Source organism: Callorhinchus milii, unplaced genomic scaffold, assembly GCF_018977255.1.
Source record: "Callorhinchus milii isolate IMCB2004 unplaced genomic scaffold, IMCB_Cmil_1.0 Scaffold7, whole genome shotgun sequence".
Lineage (NCBI taxonomy): Eukaryota > Metazoa > Chordata > Chondrichthyes > Chimaeriformes > Callorhinchidae > Callorhinchus > Callorhinchus milii.
The window spans coordinates 20,447,841-20,471,964 of record NW_024704748.1 but is presented as its reverse complement, the minus strand read 5'-3'; the positions used below and the strand labels follow the sequence as shown (position 1 = coordinate 20,471,964).

General features: G+C 36.1%; 1 protein-coding gene across 3 annotated transcripts in view; it reads right to left on the bottom strand.

Moving 5' to 3' along the window:
* Positions 1–24,124, bottom strand: part of cpeb3 (cytoplasmic polyadenylation element binding protein 3) — a 51,594-nt gene that overhangs the window by 7,616 nt on the left and 19,854 nt on the right. Inside the window, exons 3-9 of one of the 3 annotated variants that reach the window (XM_007896500.2) lie at positions 22,286–22,345; positions 15,654–15,677; positions 14,095–14,262; positions 13,897–13,986; positions 4,740–4,858; positions 3,909–4,023; positions 3,369–3,550 (exon numbers count right to left, since the gene is read on the bottom strand). In XM_007896500.2, coding sequence (XP_007894691.2) covers positions 3,369–3,550; positions 3,909–4,023; positions 4,740–4,858; positions 13,897–13,986; positions 14,095–14,262; positions 15,654–15,677; positions 22,286–22,345 — 758 coding nt within the window. The remainder of the gene's footprint in view (positions 1–3,368; positions 3,551–3,908; positions 4,024–4,739; positions 4,859–13,896; positions 13,987–14,094; positions 14,263–15,653; positions 15,678–22,285; positions 22,346–24,124) is intronic. The other 2 variants (XM_042336612.1, XM_042336613.1) reach the window with 2 other exon arrangements.

Genomic DNA, 24,124 nt, shown 5'->3' with positions numbered 1-24,124 from the left:
AAGAAAAGCAAAGGCTTTTTCACTCAATAGACTTGAGTGAAGCGAGCAAGTTTTGTTAATAAATTCGATCATAGCAGATATTTAAACCTGCCTTTTCTCAATATTCTTGAATACCCTAACTTTACATATTTATCGATGTTCCTTTGATTGAGAGCACAAAAATGAAACCATAAATCACAGGTAATATTTTGGGCAATATTGGAAATATACATTAAAATATATATACATGTTAAGATTAGTGACGAATTTGCCAAATAAGTAGATTATTTCAATAGAATTAAGATATTTTAATATTCTTTTGACTACACGAATATGAAAATAACTTCAGATCCAGAGTGGGCATTTACATTTCCCCTCTTTAAAAAAATTATTGTTCCAAATCCTCAAAACAAATTTGTGAAGAACAAGACTGCTCACTCCCTAAAATGTATAGAGATTTCAAATGCGACTACACAGTGAATATCTAAAATTTATTTTCGAAAGGATAGATACTTTGCCCTGTTGTTTGCAATGCACTGATTGCCTATTCAATGTAAGCTAGAAAAGGGTCGAAAGGAACTGCTCTGATTTTTTCACAGAGAGACAGACAGAGCCAAATTATAACCGCCAGCTCAATAGAAATAATTTCAACTCAGAAAATAATAAACCCAGAACTTGATTTTGCCCCAATATATCAGAATAAGCAGCAAGTCTTAGAAGCAAATGTGAAAGAAACAGCTAGAGCATTTATTGAAGTCATATCCACCATAGTACAATAATTACAGTGCTATTTCCACAAACTGTTTTGGTTTTAAAATAAAAGCGCTGGCTACACAGAATCATTGTAAAGGCAATGATCCTGCTGTCAAATCTCATCACAAAACAAATGAGCTGATTTTATAATGGGTTTCAAAAAACAGTATGATCAGGCATTCAATACCCTAGTGGTTCAACAAATGCTGCCAGCTTCTATTTACTTTTATTCGTGTATTAGATTTGTGAGCACAGTGATAATGTCAACTCTCTCAGAAACCATGTTTCGAAAAATGTGTTCTCAGAAGCAATCAAGCTGAATGTGTTTATTTTTTTAAATATTTTTTTAAAATGCAGATTTATCAAAAACAATAGACTTGAGTGGAAATGTCTAGAAATTGTTAAAACTCTTCGAAAATTACTTTTTGATTAGTCACTTTTAGTGTTATGGGTAAAAATGCAGTCTTCAAATCATTTTATTCTTATGCATGCCCTTCCATTTATGGAAGAATAGGCTGATAAACTAAAGAGGTAAAATTCATAGATTCACAAATAATACAAGACGTCATCCACACGAAATGCACTCCCAGCTCGAAATCAATTATAACAGAACAAATATGGAGTCAGTATATACAAATGTATAGTGAATTGGGTCAAAATTGAGATTAGATAAAGCACGTTGAGATTAGATAAGGATAAAGCACACCTTTATCTAAGATCTGCATCTTTTGTTTTGAAAATTTCCAATTTGGATAAAAGACATAAAAATATAATAATAATCCTTGCATTTGATAGGAAACAAAAAGCATTGATTGAACCAAAATATTTTTAAATGATTATTTGTGGGTAGAATTGCAATTAGTTTGGCTCATTCAGTAATTAAATCAATAGCATCAGGAACAGTATAGTGGGGAAAAAGATTTATTTGTAGCATTAAGAAATTGTTCCAATTCCAGCAAATCTTACAGATTTATAGAAAGCAACAATCTCAGCCTAACATTTCCGCAGTAAGTGTGCTAGATACAATCCAATTTACAGGCAGTACTGTAATATAAAAGGGGGTAAAATCTGAAAATTTTAGCATACTAACAAAGTGCTGAATTTCTTCTTTTTAAGTCCTCTGGCACGCGTCATAACCCAGAATCAAAGAATCTGATAATTAACTGCAGTAAAAATAAAAATGGCAGCTGCAATTAATTATCACCTCGCTGTCTGCACCACATGACATGCTCCTGTGCATAAAACTAGATTCATAGCGTAAGCTCATCATACCACTGACAAGGTGTTTGAGCTTTCCTTTATTTGAGTGAAAGATGATCAGAATTCACTCATTCTCTGTTGCTCATGACATGTGCAAATTCCCATCATGTTCCATCATTATTTGGTGTCCAGTTTAACAAGTTAGTCATTTTATCTGAATCTAGAAGTTTTATTAAGGTGTTTGCTCAGTTGTAAATACTGAAGATTTATGTAAATATTAGCTTTTTGGTAACATGCTTGACTCAAGATTTCTTTTTGTAAATTAATGAAAATGATCCCAGGTGACACACATTGAATCCATGAAATCAGATGAGACTGAGATTCGTATTAGGTTAGTTGAAATAAGAGAACAGTGGAGTCCTGTAGCTCAGTGGTTAGAGCACTTGCTTTGCAAGCAAGACACCTGGGTTCAATTCCAGGCAGGGCGAAACCTTGGGCAAGTTTCCTTACTCCACACGCCTAATAATAATCCCTCCAAAAAACCCAAAACAATAATAAATTGGTCATTTTCAATCTACGACTGTTTGTGGGACATTGCTGTGCGCAATTGGCTGCCGCGTTCGCCCACAAATATACAGTCAATTCACTTTACAGTATATTCTGTGAAGCGCTTTGGGACGTCCTCCCGACGTGAAAAGCGCTATATCAAATGCAAGGATTATTATTATTATTTATAATATGAAAAACAAACAAAATCATAGGCTGTAAATTATGAACCACAGCAGACAGATTATGATCTTCAGAATAGCAAAACAAGGAGGCTTCAAAACAGAAATTGCTGCGACTAAACTGTCAAGGACAGAATTTATCGAACGGCATTTCTCTGGCAAAACAGTTCTGTTCCTTAATAGTTCCACATTCTCAATTTCCACGCTCATATTAAAGAAATTCAATTTTTAAAAGTTAAATACATCCACGTTTAGGCTGACACCAAATGATTTTTTAAACTAAAAAGTATAACTGCTATTTGAACATGAAAAGAAACTGTTCAAACAGAAATACAAAAACAGATCCATATCTATTTTATAAGTCCAGTTTTATTAATGTATCCCAAATAACATTTGGATACTAATTATAGAAAAGGTCAAATATTCTGTAGGAGAACAAATCTCACTCTAACCATAACGCAAAATACTGCAGATGCTGGAAATCTGAAACAAAAACCGAAGTCGCTGGGAACACTCAGCAGGTCAGACAGCATCTATGGAGAAAGGAAAGTGAGTCAATGTTTCGGGTCCCGAAATATTGACTCACTTTCCTTTCTCCATAGATGCTGCCTGACCTGCTGAGTGTTCCCAGCGTCTTCTGGTTTTGTCTCACTCTAACCATACTGGGTCATCACTGGGAATAAGCTTGTACAGCAATAATGCACTTACCCGTTTATCAATGTCTCCATGCTGGAGCTGTACAAAGCGAGCACTGATAGCAGCAATGTAGCTCTGCTGATTGGAGAAAGCCACTCTGCCAGCACCCTTTGGATACTTTAACTCAGGGTCTGTATCAATGCCAGCATAGCAAACACCTCCATACAGCCGATCCATGATCATAGCCAATTCAACTACAAGATAAAACATTTAAGTCATAGAGCCAATTCATAACATCATATATATTAAAAGCAACTATAAAAGAAATGCAACATACATACCTATGACTGCTGCTCCACACACATATATATATACATATATATACATATATACACATATATATACATATATACACATATATATACATATATATATACATATATATACACACATATATATACACACAGAACAGATTTCTATACACAATTGGCATCAAGCTACATGAATTCCACTCACACAAACAAACATGCCAGGAATCTTGTTCAATTCCCCTTTGTATTCTGCATTACAGACATTGATCAAATTGGGAAATTACTGCATATCTTAACTTACCAGCTCGGAGAGGTCTGGGAACTCCTCCTACAAAGATAGTCTTCCTGGGGTCCAGAGGTTGAGAACCATCCATCACAAAATCACTATCACTTAGGTTCCATGGTCGAATTTGCACCTTTAAAGAAAGACAGTCAAGATTTAGTTCTGCTCAGTTTTAGAAATGATTTAAGATTTTTTTTAAAAAAATGAATATTTTAAACTAAAACGTATAACTGCTATGCAATGGCCAGTTCAAGTTTTAAAATGACAAGCTAATATGCTTGTTTATACAACATTTTGTACTACTCAGTCAGAACATGTTTGTATTTCATTCTACAAACAGAAAAAATAAAATGTTTTCATTTTCTGAGTCAAAATAACAAGGCTTGCTTTACTACAAACATCTGAGACACAAAATAATGTTGAAAACTGCTAGTGCAAGACTAAATATCAGGCGCCATTGTCTGTTTGGTTTTCATTTTCTGGAAAACCAGGGATTAGGGTATGATTAGCACAAAAAGGCTGATACAGTGATCACCTACAGGAAACAAACACCATGTTGCATTGCATTTGCTCATGTCACTGGAAGCTCTGTTCACAAAGGCTTAATCAAGCAGCTCAGCCTTTGTTAACAGCTTCCCAAAACTCAACCTTTCAATGCTACTAAATATAAAAGCTCCACTTGTAAATGAATCATTGAAATGATATTGCACACATTTTGGATTATAGTTTTGGAGGGGAGAGCACAGCAAAGGATGCGGAAAAAAGCAACCTGAATAATTCGAGTCTAGCAACTTAGGAAATGACAAAGGGAACAGATGGTTAGCAGCAACACACAGGAGCTCCATTTACCGGTTTATCCTTGATGGTGGGGCTTGAAACACACAGGTATAGTTTTCCATCTTCTTCAATACATGCATCTATTAGAGCTTGCACAGAGCTTTCCTCTTGGAACAGCAGGAAAGCATAGCCTGAGTATGGAGGGAAATCACAAAGAAAAACATTAAACCAGCTGTGAAAGAGTCAAGACCAAATTACAACTGTGCAATTTATTGTAAATTTTGTAGAAGGATGGTTAGATGGGTTTTGTGGTTTTACCAAACACAAGATGCAAAACAGTTTGTTGGTTTTAGGTTTGGATTTATGGTAAGTAATAAAATTAACATATGCTTGAACTTGCCTACAGCTCTCAATTAGGTTCAGTAGTGCTGCTCTACACAAACTAATCTTCCCTACAGCAATTTAGTGGTTGAAAGAAGAAAAAGATTATTTCTGTCAAGTGAGGACTGCTTTTTGTTGGTAAATGAAGAAGGTACTTGTACCAGCAGAATCCATTGATTTTGTACTTACTTAGCACTTTACTACTGTGATTTAGTACATAGAACACTAAAGTTAGAACCTTCCAAAAGAAAAACAGAACCACAGATTCTATACTTAGAAGTTATATTTTTCAATAATCAAAATGTCCTTCACATGCTTGCTGGAAAAAAACTCCAAGGACATCAACATTATGTATTCAGATGTAGAGCAAAGCATGCCTGGGCAAAAAGTGTGTAGTTACAGAGGTCTTGCAGGCAATATAATAATAATCCTTGTATTTGATATAACACCTTTTATCACATCGTTGAGATGTCTCAAAGCACTTCATAGATTATATTGTAAAGTGGAATGGCTGTGTATTTGGTAGATGAAACATAGCAGCCAGTTGTACATAGCAGTGTCCCACAGTCGTGGTTTGAGTGACCACATTTTTTTGGTGGAGGGATTACCATCCCTGGAAAGTGATCTACCAATCGACTAAAAACCGGGTTCCTACTCACTGCTAGATAAACGGAGGTGTGTGGCGTAAGGTCACTTGTCCACGGTTTCAGCCCATCCGGGAATCGAACCCGGGTCCTCTCACTTATGAGGCAAATGCGCCAACCATTGCGCTATGGAACTCCGTATATATAGAAAAGGGGCATCAAACCAAATACATCATAAATAACCTAAAACAGCCATTGTCCAAAATGAGATTTGCAAGCACAAACCATCCCATAGCAATCTAATGGCAAATTCAACAAAATGGGAATTTTGGTCTTCATAACTATTTCTGGTGAAGCATCAGTTATCTTTTCCCAATAGATTTCTCATTCCCCAAAAACTATATACTTAGATTCAGTAGCGAACTATGTATCCAACTGGATGTTATGCTTCTTTTTCCAGCTTCCTTTTAAAAACAATATTTGACTGCCTTCCACAATTTGTCCTGTGCTTTACATTATTGCTTCATTGTGCTTGTACCAAGGACATTACATTTCAATCACGTTTTTAAATATGTTGATGTGGCTGCCATTTCCTATGCTCACCAAGGTCAGGGATTCTGGCAATTCATATTATTTAGCACAGCTAATCATTTAATAACGAACGCCATTTCATTGCGCATGGGCTCACATGCTGCAAAATTGTGGCTTCACAAACATCATGATGCACAAGTTATAGCAAATAAATGAATCTATTTTAGTGAGCAAGAGAGAGGGAGAATGGGCAACAACCATTTTAAATTTTATCTTCTACCAAATGATCACAGAACACCATGGACAACAGTCATGGAGTGAAGCTACTAGTTTGGGGCATATGTGCACTCAACCGCCAGGAAAGATGGAAGTCGAACTAGATGGAATTTGGTCTTTTATTGTTTAGCATTTCTTACGTTCCAGTCCATAATTGTTGCAGCCTATACATGCTGATAAACATTTAGTTAAATGAAACACACTCCAACATGTTAAAACCTGGGCCCAAAGTCATAACATTCCCTTACAATAAGTTCCTAATCGCAGATAAAATGACTTTTTGTGGCTTTGAGTGAGCAGAATCGAAGCACTTTTGCTCATATTTGGGATCTGAAAGCCACATCCTGTGGATTGAAAACTCAATTCAATGCCAATTGGGCAATTTGTACCCAATGTGTAGTATATTTGGGGGCATTCAAGTGTTATCAACAATGCAGATTGGAATATGTTAAGGTATCTGTATGTAGATGTGGTCCATTCCATTAGCAAGGAAGCATCAAGTTTAAGAGATGATAGTAACCAATAAAAAAATTTCTACATTAATACAGTAGTTTGTTTCTTAGCTCAATCAGCACCGAACTAAGATTGTTGCGCAACTATACAAATGTTGTCCCCACCTACAGGTGTAAAGTTGGTAGAAACATAATTGAAGCATTCCAGAATAAACTAAACAACTTTCTTCAATAATGTGACTTACGCTAAACTTCTAATCATGTCAGAAGTTCGAAGTAGTCATTGTATTTAAAAATTCCTATTTTGTATGTTACCATTGAAACCAATTCGACACCTTCAATTTGAAGCAATTTATATAACACCTACCCAACCAGTAAGGCATTAGTCACGGGGAGTTGTCCCTCACTGTGCTTCTATATTGCTGTTAAACTGCACTGTTTCCTCCCTTCACATCTCCCTTCACTACCTTACTTTCTGCATTTCCATCTTTGATTGTGTACATAACATGGATGTTATTCACTTCTGAAAACAGAAACACTAAAGTACCCTAAATTATGATCAAATGCTTCAATTCAAAAAAGCTGATAGGTTAAAAAAATGCAGTTAAACATTAGCCCCGCAAAATCTTATGGTCTTAACATTTTATTTTGAAATTGCTAGCAACCAACTTATTTTTTAATTTGCATACCTCTTTTCTAGGTTTTGATACATTCTCTCTACAAAGGTGCAACTTTTGCCAATGATGTCAGTAACTAGAAACTATATTCTTTTTATTTCTTCTATGAAATTACCCTCCCTCCATCCTGAACTTCGGTCAACAACAACAAGATTACATTTGTAGAGCGCCTTTCACATAAGGAAGACGTCCCAAAGCGCTGAACACTGTACAGCATTTCAGACCCGAGCTGGGGTCAGGAAGGGAGAAGGGAGGGGAGGGGAAGGGGGGTGGCCGATAGCATGGTCGAAGAGGAGGGTCTTGAGGCTGGACTTGAAGGAGGCTAAGGAGGGGGCGAGGCAAAGTGATTGGGGGATGGAATTCCAGTGGTTGGGGGCAGAGTGCGTGAAGGCTCTCCCACCAACGGTGGGGTGGGTGGGTCGGGGGACGTGGAGCAGGCCGGAGCTGGCTGAGCGGAGGGAGAGAGCGGGTTGGTAGGGGTTTAGGAGGTCGCAGAGGTAGGGTGGGGCGAGGTCATAGAGGGCTTTGTAGGTGAGGACCAGGATCTTGAACTGGATCCCCTGAAGGAGAGGGAGCCAATGGAGTTGGGCGAGAATGGGGGAGATGGGGTCACGAAGTTTGATGCGGGAGAGGACACAACAACATGCACTTATATAGAGCCCTCCAAGCAAGATAGTGTCTCAGAGCGCTTAACAGTGCCTGACTCTGATCTGGGGGGGGTGGGGGGGAAGAGGTGGCCGTAAGCACGGTTGAAAAGGAAGGTTTTCAAGCGGGATATGATAAAGGGGATAGAGGGGGCAAAGCAGAAGGATTGAGGGAGAATGTTCCAGAGTTTTGGGGTGTAGTGGCTGAAAGCACGACCTCCGATGATGGTCAGACACTTAAATGAGGCTGGGAAGTCAACTTATACATCACAGGTACTGTGACACCTTCAGGACTGTGTAAATTGGGGGTATGAATTCAGTCAATCTACCCCAGAATCTACACAAATTGTGGGGTTTTAGAAATTAAATTTACATTTCGAAAGCTGTTTTGCTTTTCTTCTCCCTTATTTGAAAACATGTGGTACAGAATATTTGGATTTGTAACACATGTAACAAATACGTTCAAAAACAAATACATTTACTAAGTTATTCCATAAAAGTAAAATTGACCAACACACAGTCAGCAACACTGTCCAATACGAAATTCTCCAAAAAGAAATCAGCTGTCAAGTCTTTAGCTGTAGGGTTACCCAAAAGATAGGTAGTTATCTATGGGAAAATACAAAAAGATGCAGAGAAGCCTGAGCTACTGAGCCTTCTTCCTAGTCTGATTAATTACCTGGCTTCAGTTTTTCACATGCATGGGACTTGCAACACGACTGACTTCCACAAATGAATGGAAACATGACGTAAATGTATCACCTGTAGCGACAGTTTATGATGAATTTGCATCAAGGTTCCACTTATTTATGTTCGGTGCTGAAACCACTATCAAACCTGGGCTGTAGAGCAAATAATGGTCATGAAGGTTAAGCATCGCAGCTGACAACACTCTCAGCATTCACCACAGGCTCAGTTTCTAATGGCAAACACCACGCATGGAATGTACAGCATCATCACACGTGTGCAGGAATCTGTGAACATCAATTCCTCTTTTAGCAACATGAATGTTTATCAGCCAGAAGTAGCGACACTGCGGGTCAGGTACAGGTCTGGGAGCCACTGGGAAACAACATGCTTTTGCCAATGGCCCAAACAAGACCATATCTTTCAACTTTCAGTAAAAGTGATGCTGCCAGATCAGTAACCCACAGCTAGAACCCAGAATTAATTGCATTTCCCTCGATTTAATGCAGCCGGTAAATGCAGAGGTTACTGGTTAGGAGATGATTTGCTGACAAATACAACTGGTGCAAAGAAATCCAAGTGGTTTTGAAAGGAAATTGACTGGTTCTTGGTTGCATGTACGAATTAGGCGATTACACGATTTGTAAAGTTTTACTATGAACTTCACAGCTATCAAAGTAAAATTTTACTTCATACAATGAATAAACATTCCTGCTTATTAAAGTAGGTCACGAGCCACATTTTCGCAAAATGTGGATACCATTAATAAACATTGTGGTCATTCAACAGCTTGTACCTTCAGTCTCCAGCATGTCACTGACAGCAAGAGACATTCTGTCCAATGGTAATTGTGTTAATTTAGTCCACAGTGGCTATAATAAATAATTGTATGTTGAAAGCATTAGCGTACTCAACAGACTTGGTTTGGCTGCTTGATTAGGTGATCCAATTTAAATTTCTCATTTAAGAGGAATATATTAATACACAGAGAAGGCTGCAATGCTCAATACACAATGTGTCAAGGAATCACATGACCCAGCAGCTTTCGTCAGTATTCCAGATTGCCACAGCAGGGTCCCAGATGGTAGCCAGGTCTGAATCTCCAATGAAACACCATAATATTTGGCAGTGTTTGTTATTCAATTCTCAAAAAAACCAACTTCAAACCTTGGCACAGCTCAGTTATGAACTGTATTCACCCCAGCAGTATTGCCTAACTGGTGTCTCCTTTCAAAAGTCACAGTTAATTTAAATTATGAAACTGAAATATCACCAGTAGTAGTTGTGATCAATAATCTGTCATGTTGAGTGGTATATATTTTCTCTATCTAGTCTTCCAGGACAAGATTACTTCTGAAATTTCACAAACTAAATAGAGAATTCCGAATGCAGACTTCCAAATCAGTCGTTCTGTTGATGAAGTCAGTCTCCATTCAGAGTAGCTGAATTTGACCATCCCTAAAGCAGAGACTAACAACAATCATTTTGACATTGGAACTAATTTTCAATGACCTACATGCACCTGTTTGGGCCATCAGCTGACACAGAAGCTCTAAATTGTGCCAGTGGTATATCAAAACACATTAATCAAAGCGTTACAACATTACATTTTAAAGAACTCAGCACTTACTACAATACTTTATGAGAAGTTGGGAAGAGCTGGGTACTTGGCTTGCTCTAGACATTTTCCAATAATAGTCTAGAGCTGGGTATAGATCATGGATCGAGTATACTGACTTATGAACTATTTTTTTCAATCACATAAAGCTTGATCACTTTTAAATGTTTCATAGGTATCTCAAACTTGCAATTCTAGAATACACTATATAGCGCACAACTTCTCCGAAAGGATAATAGTTGCACTCTCCACATAAACATTTAACCAAAGGAAAACTTTTGATTTGCAACAAACAATGTTGACTATAGTTTACACACAGAGTTACTAGGCAACTCCCATTTATGTTTAACCTGAACAAGCTAGTCAGTTTGACGGGTCACTTTATTTAAATGTCGCATGAAATCTTAAATGTCACTATTTTAGACAACAAACCTTTTGAATTTGAGATCTTATAATCTGAAATGACAAGTTGCACAAAGCACACCAACTCCATGGACATTAGCCATATTAATTTATGAAGTCTAACATGCTTTATATTTGAATAGAAGCTTGGGTCCTACAAAGAGACAAATATTCAATTTCCACTTCAAAATGGGTTCTCAAATGTATCCAGAAAGAGAAGGTGTATTCCTACATACAGTCAAATTAGTCTCTTTTGGCTTCATGATCACAATACTAAACAGCACTGGAGGTCGGTGATAGAATCACAAGCCTTTAATCTCCCCATTTATCTCCAGGGACAAAAGAAAGCAATGTGGTGACCTGAAGTCACTGCATTACTGTCCCTTCTCCACACTTACATAATTGGATTGCAGAGATCTCAAGTCAGCCGAGAAAAAATGGTGAAAGCAAACAACAGGCAAGATCATCATTCAGAATTTCAAATAAACTCCAAATTAGCACTTTATCCAACTGATTGGTATTATCTACGTCAAGCAATATTTTAAATCCTAAAATATCAGATGCTTTTTAAAATATAGAATACATTTCTGTATTTCGCTAAATATTTAGAAAAATATTTTCTTCATAATTGAAGTTCCATTAACTCAGGTAGATTGTGCAATGAATTCATAACATCTTAAAATATCCTGTGCTATTTTTCTCTAATCAAGTTTTCCACTTGAGAAAAACTCAGATGCTAGAATAAGCAACAGTAGTATACAGAACAAATGATCTACTTCAACAGACTGAAAGAAAATAACCATCTCCCACGGGATAATCTCTTCATTTTAAAACAAAAATTAACTTGAAATATTTATCACAACATAATTTCAGTAGATATGATCAAGATCACAACAATTAAATTGTATACGCTTCTAAGTATATAAGTTTAAAAACAGGGCTTATTGCTTTTCAAGATTAAAGCCACTAAAAAAGGTAAATTAAATTTGCACAAAACGGTTTGAAATAAATGAAAGAAACTAAAGTGTTATTTAAAGCTTCATTGGGATACAAATCTGGTTGAAAAGATCAGTGAAATGCCTTAATCAGCTGTGTATATATACTATATTACTGGGATGATAAAGTCAGGCAGTAACTTCAGAAGGTCAGTGAAAATATCACCCATATCAACAGACCTGTTGCTTACCCAGCAATATACTTAGAAGCAGCAAAGCCAGCCAAAATGTTCACTCTTGTAGATTTAGGGAGCTAATAAGGAATCGTGTGGTTTTCCATGATTAGTATCTTATGAGCATCTTATTAACACTTTAATTCCCTGATGTCCTACATTTCCCTAGCGACCTGCTAGAACCTCAGGTTTCATTAAAAATTCCAAACCGTGCAAGAAAATACTTCATCCTAGGTTGGTAATCTGGGTGTCTGCACTGCAAATTATAAGCATGTGACTGAACAGAAGCTTCAAAGTTCGAAAGCCATTTGTACATCTGTGTATCAGATGTAGAGGTTGGAAGCACGCATGCAATTCTACACGCTACAGCCAAGCTTCAGTATTTTAGCCACATTGGAAATGCTACGAATTGTTTCTACTCAAATCCGAATAACCTGGAACACCGGCAGACCACCATATGAGCAACTGAATCATGTTAACACCAATAAATTCTAAGATTTTGTGCAGGCCTAATACAGTCAGTCAACAATATTCACAAAACACTCAATGGCAGACTTAAATAAGAGCTATTCATGATGTTTGTCATCTGGTAGCAGTTCATTGAGTGCAAATGCATGATGTTTTTATTTAATAGCACATCAGTTGGAATAAACCTAATGAACTCAAGTTGTTTTAAAGTATATTATTGAGGACGAGACTGTAGAGAAGGCTGTTCTGTAAAGACACTACTATAAAAAGACTCAATGACATGCAGTGGCATACTAGTCACCAGATAAATATGGAAGTTTATCACTGTTTTAATATTAGTCATTAAATTTTAAAATATTACTTCTGTTCAGTAAGCTTTCTGAATGAAAGCATTCCTGCATGACAACAAAACATGCAGAGAGCTGAATCCTCCAATGGATTTTAACAGCAACTGAACACAGTTATAAATAATCCAGATCATTTGGGACGATCTGCCCATACATCCTCCCATTTTAAATTAGCAACACTAGCAACTGGTGACTATGGTAGAAGTTGCTTTCCATATCACATTCATCACCAGAATAGAATATTGCATTGCATTTCAGTCTCCAATTACCAAATGGAAATCCTCATCCAAAACCTTCTGATATCCTCAATTGAAATGTTCGCCATTGTACAACTAATAGACAGGAGTTCATGAACCAATATATTAGTAAATTTAACTTTAATTTCACAGATAGAACCTTTTTTTATTCCAATATTTCCTGAACAACAAATGAAGGGCACTATCCAACAAATGCCACATTACAGCCCAGTCATATGTCTAACTAAATCAAACTGCTTGCATTTAGGCCTTTAGAATTTGAAAAATTCACATATTGTGTGATAAAGTAATGGTGGCACCACATGCTGGGAATGCACACCACGGACAATAGCAGTGATGTAACAAGTCTATTTGACAATCAGACGACCACAGTGATACATGTTCCAGCAAGTCATTGGAATAAGAGTAGAAATACTAGCAAGTTTTCTTTCCACATCCAAGGACACAAAGGTCATAATGCATGTCCTTCCTGCCCAATCCAAGATCAGCTAACTCAGAAAATAACATGACCAGGAACCTTCTTGGTTTTACAGCTTCGAATGACACCAGACAGTACATTTACTCCACACAATGACCCTTTTAATCATTAACTTGCATTTTAGAAACTTCAAAATTTTACACAAGATTTGAAAATTTGACGCCATCAATTAGAAGTGGCACATACAACTTTACTTTTTTATTCTCATCTTATAATTATAGTCAAATTACTGGGTTTTTTCATACAATTAAGCACTTACCTTTGGGTGGAAAATATGATTTGCTTTCAGCTTTGTGAGGCCAATCCACCACAAGAGGTCCAAAACGACGAAAACTAGCTGTGATTTCATCTATCAGAGAAATCACATCAAGTATTTCAGAGTTGTGTAAAAAAATATCAAAAACAATGAAAGCATAAAAACTGTTTGATATGAAGCATTTATTTCAAATAATTATACCTTCATCAATGTCCGGAGGAAGACCTCCTACAAAGACCTTTCGTGAATAACGTTCCACCCTCTCACCATTCTGACAACGGGTTGGAGAGTTCAAACCAGATGTCAGAGACTGATCTCCGTGACCATCATCAAGGAAACCATCTTCAATAGGAAAGAGCGATGAACGGCCTGAAAAACAGTTTACACTTCTATCTAGTGAAAAGGAAGCAAAATGTTCTTTATTGTAATATAAAACGTGTGGAGGAGACGTACTGTAATCAAGACAATAACATATCCCATTCCAGATTCGCACAGGAATCGTCAATGTTGCTGTCAGATGAACAAGCCATATATGCAACTGACCATGTTTTACAAAAACAAAAAATCGAATGGTTGGGCTAAAAAGGTTCAGCTTAGTTTCATATTATACACTATATTCAATAATATATTAGTAATGCAAATTATATGAGCAGAATTTTTTTTAAAAAAAGGAATATTTTCTATTTGTTGGCCCTCAAGAAAGAAGAGGAAGCCTCTGCAATCTACTGTCAAAGATTATATAAACTCAATTTATTTTATGGAATAGCCTTGTACAGCCTTATGCAGGTAATGGATAAGAGAATCATTATATTTTAAACAAAAACCTTTCCCTTGTTGTAAGTCAAGTGTTTACTGCAATTCACTCAATATGAAGTTAGTGTTATCTATTGGATAACTTATATTAAATACACACACTATTTGACCAAGATGATTTGTACATAATACAAGGGCAATCATACAAAATGGCTCTGCCAGTTGAAGCATTAAGACATCTTAAGAGATCCTTCGTGCATTAATAATAATGGTCACAGGTATTAAAGGCCCAGGAGTTGGTTTGATATTGAAGAGCTTTATCATAGGAAGCTTTTCAATCCTCTTCCTCCCACCCTCACCAATAGAATTTTTAAAGATGTTCTCTTCTGATTTTTCCCACACCGTTCATCAAACCCTGGAGAAACCCAGGCTTCTGCCAGTAATATTCTCGATCTAGTCAGGAGATTTGCAATCGTAGCTCTGGGTAACTTTCCCCAGGTGTCTCCCTTCCCCACCCTGCACCCGTTTTGCGTGAAGAAGCACCTGCCGCCTACTTATCACTCATCGTGGCTATCAAGAAGGAGGAGATCTGAAAAAACACTCAGATTAAAAACAAATTACTTGCACTAAGGAAAACACCAGGTTCAAAGGAGAGAATATAATTTCCACAGCAGCTGATCCCGAGCAAGATTTAAAATAGACAGTACCACATCCATGTTTTTAACCTATTAAGAGAAAATGGCTACCTCTGTCAAGAATTATGAAAGAGGTACCAAGAAACTGCGAAGCTACTAATTTGAACATTTAGATGATCTACTACAATAATAGGTCAGCACGAGATTCAGTAGCCACCACAAAAGGAAACCAAAAGACAAAGTAACTATTGGTAATCATTGGCTTAACCAACCAAAATTTTAAAAAGCAATTGTTAATCATTGCAAGAATGGGGCTGCAAAAATCAATACTCTATTTGACAAACAAATGCTGAATATTAAATAATTCTTTACCTCTTCGCCGCCCAAATGTCCTTGCTGCATGTAAACAAAGAGAGAGAAAAGGTGTTTCCTGTCACTGTAAATCTTTAAAAATATTGTACACTTGCCAATGAGAACTAAAAATTATATGTATGCACAGCAAGTTTTGGAGACGTGGTTGTTCATTATTAGAACTCTACCTTATGTAGACCTTAAAACAAAAAAAATAAAAAGTATGAATTGTTTTTGCAACATACTAATTTTGCCAATGTTCCATTGGTCAGTAAGGTACTTTCCTCACTTTCCCCAGCAAACCATTTTATAAACTATTTTCTCCTTTAATTGGGTCTGCTCCAGCACAGAGTATTCTACAATGAAGTTTATGAAATTAAAATATTTATCCATGTATGTATATTAATAAACATTCATAAGGAAGAGAGGATGCTGAAATAATCCAGAATTAAATATGTTCTGCTGGTTTCTGTATTGGATTCCGACATTTAGCAGTCAAACAGTTCAAATTTTGATCAGGATTCTGTGTTCTTAATTTTTTTTATGTGCGGTAGCCAACATCGATGTACAGACTGCTCAGGTCTTCTTGCAAAGCTACAAGTTTTGTGTGATCCACACAAGTGCAAATGACAGTTCTATTTCAACTCCCCACACACACATTATTGTGAAGATGCTGACTCATTTATAGCTAACAAAAAGATGCTCAGTATTATACGTACTAGCTAACTAAGTTTGCTAAGAAACAGTGTCAGACCAGAATCTTTTCCTTCTTTATAAGGAATGAGGAAAATCTTTATAAATGTTTGCTCCCACCTCTGACAGAAAGCATTTTTTGTATTGTAAGTAAAATGGATGTAATTTCTAAACCACAGAAGAGAATTTGTTGATCCTCATTGATATACAGAGGCACATTTTTTAAAATATCCTTTTAAAAATAGGATTGTATCCAATTTGATTAAAAGCTGACATAAACATCAGGTGCAATGGTCAAGAAAACAAATTGCACATTCAGCAGAATCCAAGTTCCAAAGATCGAGAAGCTATTAATAATCATCTCAAATATGAACAAGAGTTTCGCCATCAAGATTGAACTATGTAAAGATTCAGCAGTTTAAGATCTTCAAGAACTTTTACCTTACGATCTGTTAAATTCTGGATAGTATCATCACATCTGCTAACAACCTGGATCCTATTAGTATTATGCATTATGCTTCACTTCAACAGGGTGCGATAGCGTGACCAGGCTGGCAAAAAGCAGTGATCATATGGTTATTTCTACGAATCAATCATTAACCACAGACTTGGAATTGTATATCTTAGGACAATACACATTATTGAAAATATCAGTTAATTAGTACTTGAAATACTTGTATATTACTCCATTAGCACCAAATCTTCAATAGTATTCAAGAGCTCTACACGGTTGCTTTTAGAAAATCAATGTGGAAGACAATTTTTACTCATTAGGTCAGTCACACACATGCTCATGGCTTATTTTATTTTGGATCTAGCATTCTTCCATATTTATATGAAAATAGATACAATTCTGCATAACTCAAAGTAGTTTATTAAAATCAAAACCTTGCAATACTTCATTTGTGCTGTTGTGTAATCCATCACATCAAGTAGTGTATAAATGACAGATCTAATTTAAATTGTATGACCAATATTAACCCAGTGTATCATTTCTCCAAAATATTCTAGATTCAATTTCATGAGTATGGAAACACAACTAATTTTGAAATGCATTTTTAATTTGAATTATAACTAATAAAAAAATTAGTTACTCAAAAACTCTAAGAGATAAACTCTTATCAGCATACAGCAGATGACAGGAAACTTAACTGAAGAGTTTGAGAATATTTAACAGACACATGTTTTGGGGGAAAAAAAACTTGAAGAGCCCATCTCCTACTGTTAAAACTAAAATAAAGAGCTCTAAAAGTCCTAAAGTGAATACATCTTGGGTTTTCACTACTTTAATATTTTAGTTACTGATGGGAAGCATTTTAATACCATCTATGAATTCACATCTTTTTCAGAGGTGACTCGTTATCTTAGAAACCTCAGCATTTGATAAGAAAACATTATATTTTAAGGGCCATCTCACCAACATATAATTATCAAATGAAAAAAGTCTCAATTTACTCGGTACTAAAAGGAAACAAATCTCACACTTATCCCTTCACACAGCAGGCAACACATGTATAAATAGTCCTGGTCAGACAACCAATTACATCAAAAGTGTGGAAAACATTTCCACACTTCACAATCCATTTAAATGTAATTACACATGCATTCCTGAACACCTGGTTTAATTTCTTGTTCTGAATACTTTCCCCTTTTGCTAAACCAAAAACCAATTCAGAAGCATTTAACTTAAGCTTTTTCTCATGCCTTTCACTTCAAAGAAAGAATAGAGCGTTATCCCGTTAAAGGGTCTGGCACTGAAATTGATTCAGGCTTTAGCTTGCACGTGCACTTGCACCAGTGCCCAAATTGGGGATGCTGACAATAAAGAACCTTTCAGGTAAAATTTCACTTCTAGATTTTCTCCATTTAAGTTGCATTTTAGAATGTCCAGAATTGATGAATTCAGTCTCAACTTTGAAGCCAGTTTTCTGCAGTTCTTAAAATAACTTGAACAGAAAACATCTTCAGAGTACAGAGAGTTTGCTAAATTCTGGACACTCTGATATGATACATGAATAAGAGTAAACCTAATCATGGAGAAATGTTACCCCTCAGGCCTCTTGCTGTCCCTTCCATCTTTGCATGAAGGCATGATAGCTCATTACACACATGATGTGTCATGGGAGACAATGCACATGGGTCCCTTGAATTGTGGATGTTTTCTGGACTCAGTGGCTTTCATTTAATTTTAGGCTTGTTCCCAGACAGGCTCCAGAATAATCATGTGCGTAATGTCATCACATTTCATAGGCAATAATGGCTCCACATCAGTGACGTCAACATATTTGTAAGCTTTCTGCCCTGTCAAAGGCAACAGTTCAGTTCAAAGACCCAACCTTCTGACTCAGTGCAAGATATTCTTAAGGCTCTATGAATCAGCAGTTTTGTATATACAATGATTTGAGAATGGCAGCCAATTAATGTTGGTTTTATAGCTAAACATATATTACTAATATATATAATAATCCAATAATATACAATTGTTGACTTCCACATATCCTGTATCCAGGAGATTAGATCACACTTAGATTACAATATCACCATAATAATTGATTGACACAGGAGCAGTTGAAGGCCTTTGCTTGAAGGCTGAGTGCGTTAACTTCTATGACACCAAACCCCAAGGACAAAGTGATGTAAAGCTAGTATTTCTTTGTTGCTCCTGAATGAATTTCCCTAAACCAAACTTATTGTAAATTGGCTACCGTGCAAACAAATTGTTCTCATTTCATAGGGTTTGTGTACATATTGCACAAGATTAAATGGTGGTTGGACTAGCCACAGATGCAAAATGTGGAAAAATCTAACAGCAAGAAAGAAGAATGCTGCCCTGTACTTAGCAAACAGAAACAGAATAATAACTGGATTATGTACAAAACAAAATGATGGGGATGCAAAACATTAAATAGTTTGTATAGCCACAAGCAGCATTGCTCCATAGCAGCACATTCAAGCTCAAAAAGGGATCATATTTACTGAGATGGAGTCGATAAACTGTCAACAAGTGTATAGTACACAGGTGACAGATTGATACAGCACAAAATCAGAAAGACAAAGAAAAATGATTATTGTAAAATAGTTAACATTCTGTTAGGATAGTTTTATACTATAACTCCTTCTATACTTGTGTTGGCATGTTTAGAATATCAGACATATTAAAATTAGTTTTGAAAAGAGAGCCAATATTCTATTGCACCTTCTTATCAATTGCTTGCTTTCTCCATTATTCTACTGCTAAAGGTTGTGATTTCTGATTTGTAAGGCTCCAAGGGCACCTTCGGCTCTTTTATTCTCCCAGGATGACATCTCAAAGCACTTCACAGGATTCACTGTAAAGCCTATTGAATGCATTTTTGTAGGCAACTTTGCACACAACAATGCCTCCAAATAGCTATGAAATCAATGACCAATTTGGTCTGGCTGATTGTTGGCTAGGACATCAGGAGAAACTCCCTTTTTTTGACAATGCCATGGGTTATTCAATGCTCACCTGAACAAGCAGAATGATGGCACCTTTATCAAAGCAGCACTTTAACAGCAATGTATTGGGAGTGTCAGCCTGAATGTGAGCTCAAAGCCTCGACATGGGGTTTGAAGCCAAACTTCTGACTCGGAGGCAAAAGTGCTACCCACTGAGTCAGAATGATGAGAAAGTAGAAATAATCACAGTTGGGTGAATAGAAAGTGCATCAGTAACTGACAACTTACAGAAAATAAACCACTTTATCGTGCCAGATACTCACTTTGCAGGGCACATAAGTTATATCACCAGGTTCACTTTTATTTGTGATAAATCACTATTCTAATGTTTATATGGCATGAAATATGTGTCAAAATAATTCTGAAATATGTGCATATATTGTAGTCACTGAAACAAGGTCATCATTTTGCAAAGTTTCTAATCTACATAAATTACCTGGATACTGAAAGGATTAAACTGGTCAAATTGGCTCAAAATTGGCGCACAAGAGACAGATGCAGCAGAACAATTTAAATTGGTTATGCAATTGAGAAAAAACCATGGTGAATTAAATTTAAGAGCCACAAATGCAAAGTATTACACAAACGTACAAAAGAACATAATATGCAATCTAAAAGCAGACAAATATAGGTATGCTGAAGCTTTAAATACCAAATCAGCAGTGTGAGGGGCACACCCAGAAACCCAGAACCATACTCACAAAATCTCCAAATTAAACTACTGACAATAATAATAATAATCCTTGCATTTGATATAGCGCTTTTCATGTCTTCTAGATCTCTCTTTTCACATCTTCTAGACAATTCCACCTGCATATGGTTTCCTTGGTTCTGGTATGGATGGCGTCACGTTCCACATGAAAACGTGTCAGTGCATAGGGTGCATTTTTCCACTAAACCATCCCAGAAGGTGCAAATATGTGTCAGCTTTACCACATTAATTAAATGGGAAAATATTGTGGTTTTCTTCGAATTCAGGGGTCAACACTTCTGGAGATCTAATTTAATATAAAGCATAAATGCAACTGATCTTCTTTCCAGCCTTATCACACACATTTGTAAGTAACATGATTGGTTTAATTCTTCAATTGCTTTAAGAGTAACTGAGGACACTATTGTACATAAATAAGTCTTGCAAAAAGCATTCCATTTGAATGATAAATTAATGAGTTATTCATAATGTGTTACTTATGGTCTTAAGACTGCACAGTCAATCAATTCATTATTTTCTCAGCAGCAAGCAGGGTTGCATGAAATTGTCTTCCATGTTGGATTTCATAGATGTGTTTCATTCATTCGAGAACACCTGGTGTCCTTTGCTTTCAGACCCAGTATGACCATAGCTATCAGAACTGAACATCTCAATAGAATCACTTGACACATTTAGAACAGCATTAAAATAAATGACCCTGAACATTACTGTCCTGCAATATCACTACTGCAACAAATGTACTATTTTGCCATCCTCAACAAAATTTTATGCAACTGTCTTTGGAGGTTACAAAACAGATAAGTCATGATGATAGATCTGATACAGATAATTATTAAGGTGGATACTAAAAGACTGTTTCTCCTTTTGAGGTATCCAAAACAAGGGGCCACAGATATAAGATAACAGCAGATCTGAAGAGGAATTTAGCAGGAACTTTGCAATGCAGAGAGCGGTGACAATATGGAACTCACTGCCAGAAACTGTGATTGAAGAGGAAACATACAAGAGCGATAAGTGAATAGAAGTGGTATGGAGGAGGAAGAGGGAGGAAGGATTAGGAGGATTGGAGGCTCATGTTGAGTATAAATGCTGGCAAGGACTAGTTGGGTTAAATGATCAGTTTCCTTGCTGTATCATTTTATGTAATTCCGCATATATAATGTAGGCTTGGAAATTCAAGGTAAATTTGACAGCATGTGGAGATATCAGTAGTCTGAATTTCCTCACGTTTCGACCATTTTCCCCTTAGTGGTTATAAATTATTTGGCCCACGGGTGAGTTTCATGTAAGGGTAGTAAACGCATTTTATTTTGTTCAACACATTTATAGAGTATAGGCCAATCATAGGTCTGACATTTGTCTAAAATTTCATTCAAGTTTAATTTATTATAGGAAATTACAACAATGACATTTAATGGCAGAGCACAGCAGAACACTACTTATTTTGAAACAAAAACATATTTTCTCCCCAAATCGTTTTGGGTAAGAGAACACATTATCATCTTGGTTTTGCACCTGTCATATGGTTGAGCAAATGAACAAGCAAAAATCAATTTAAAATAAAGTACTTCAATAAAATTTGATTTAAAAATGTACTCAAAATTAGTCCCCAAGTTGCCATATTTTTGTAAAATAAAACCTTCCACCTCTAAATTGTTGGGATACCAGATTGGAAATATGAGAATAACAAGAAATGCTAACCTTTCTGGAACAGAAACAATTCTTCGTGAATATTTACAATTATTGTGTAAAAGAAAACATTACTTACTATTATTTAGTGCCACAAGGTTATCGGTTCCTGGATGAGGGAAATTTAGGCCCAAGCGTCCTGTAAAATAAAAGAGCTACTAAAATGGTTGCAAGTGCATTTCAGATAAACTTGTTCCAAAAAAAAACGCAAGCCTCTGCCTGTAACCATAAAAGGCTTGCCTAGCAAAATGTATCATTAACATGTTGAAGCACATTCTGCTAGTTTTGATAGCTAAATATAACCTCTACACTGTAACATTAAAAGATAGGGAGTGTACCTTGGTACTACAACAGACCGATCTATGAAGATAATTTGATCAGGAACGGGCCACATTGTATCACTGGGTCATTATATATTATGAAGGAACAAAAAATAAATTGATGTAAATTCAACACCAACTAATTTTAGTAACATAGGAAAAATATTTTACTTGTAAACCAGTTGTTGCCTCGGTTGAGTTGAAAGGTTAATGTTTAGGCAAGGTGACCAAATATGAGTGTATTTTGTCCCAAAGAAAACAAACCGACTCAGCTTTATTTGATATTGCATTAAACTGTAATAAATCATGTAGTGCGGGTACAAAGGATTCAGTCTGAATATTTTTACTTTTTTGTATTAATTCTAAATACAATCACTTATCAATTATATATTTTATACTTTAATCATCTTGTAGGTGGGCTGCTCTTGAAATACTGAATGTGAATTTAAATTTGGTGCAAACCAGCCAAGGATCTATTATTACATTCATATATGCAGCTTATTTGAAATTTGAATTTGCAATGAACAGCATTCACATATAAAATCCTCAAAAGGTCTTACTTAGTAAGGTCACTTGTGGATGAGTTATAAAACTCAAAACGTCAAGTACAAATATCGCTAGGTATCACATTTAAAGAGATTTGGTCCACAAACAATTCAGAATGGATTTCTACCATTAACCACCGTTACATTGTGCAAATAAAGTATACAAACATACAAATTGTATCTAGTCCATAATTAAAAGAAGCTATAGAAACTTCACAAAATGGGTTCAAATTGAAAGAATTCTTGAATATATTGATATTCAGTTTGCAGTCAGTTATTCAATATTTTGATCAGATATCCCAATAGGATGTTTATTAAAAATCAATTAACATATTTTATGGAGGTGACAGAGTGTGTGTATATATATATTACACACATATTTTTAAATCGCTCTTTAAATTTACAAAAAATTCAGTTAATTATTGGAGGATTATAATCATTTACAATAATTTCTTGTTGAAAAAAAACTTCTATTTTCTTCGTGCTGCGCTGAATTATCACGAAGGGAACTTCTTACCCATCTCAGATGTCTATTGCAAATAACTGATAATCCTTGTGCTGAATGCGAGTGCTAAATAAAACCTCAGACCTGGGAACAGGCTATTTTGGCATGGAGCACCATTTTTAACATAAGAGGTTAATCTCCTACACAACTGAAATGCTTTAGTACTACTACGGGTCCACAAAAATACCTGCCATAACAGAAAATGTATTATAGTCCAAAACAATGATAGAACACAATCAACACTATTAAATGGTGCCCTTTTTAAAAAAAATTATCTTTGACCTCCCTTTTAAATAATTTACCCCCACCCCAGGGAAAGGCTGGAGAACACTAGTCATCATGATGTGCAGTTTGAGTGGCAGGCAACGCTGGGACTCAAATGTCCAATCTTCTGATTGGGACTTCAGCATTCAACTGCTTCGGGTACTGAGCCAAAATGTCAAACCTTGTATGGTTTTACTGATGCACAAGTTTTAGTACAGCTGTCAAAAGATTCAAGTACTTAGCTGGATCCAGTCAAAGTGAATAACAGAATGGTATGATCAAAG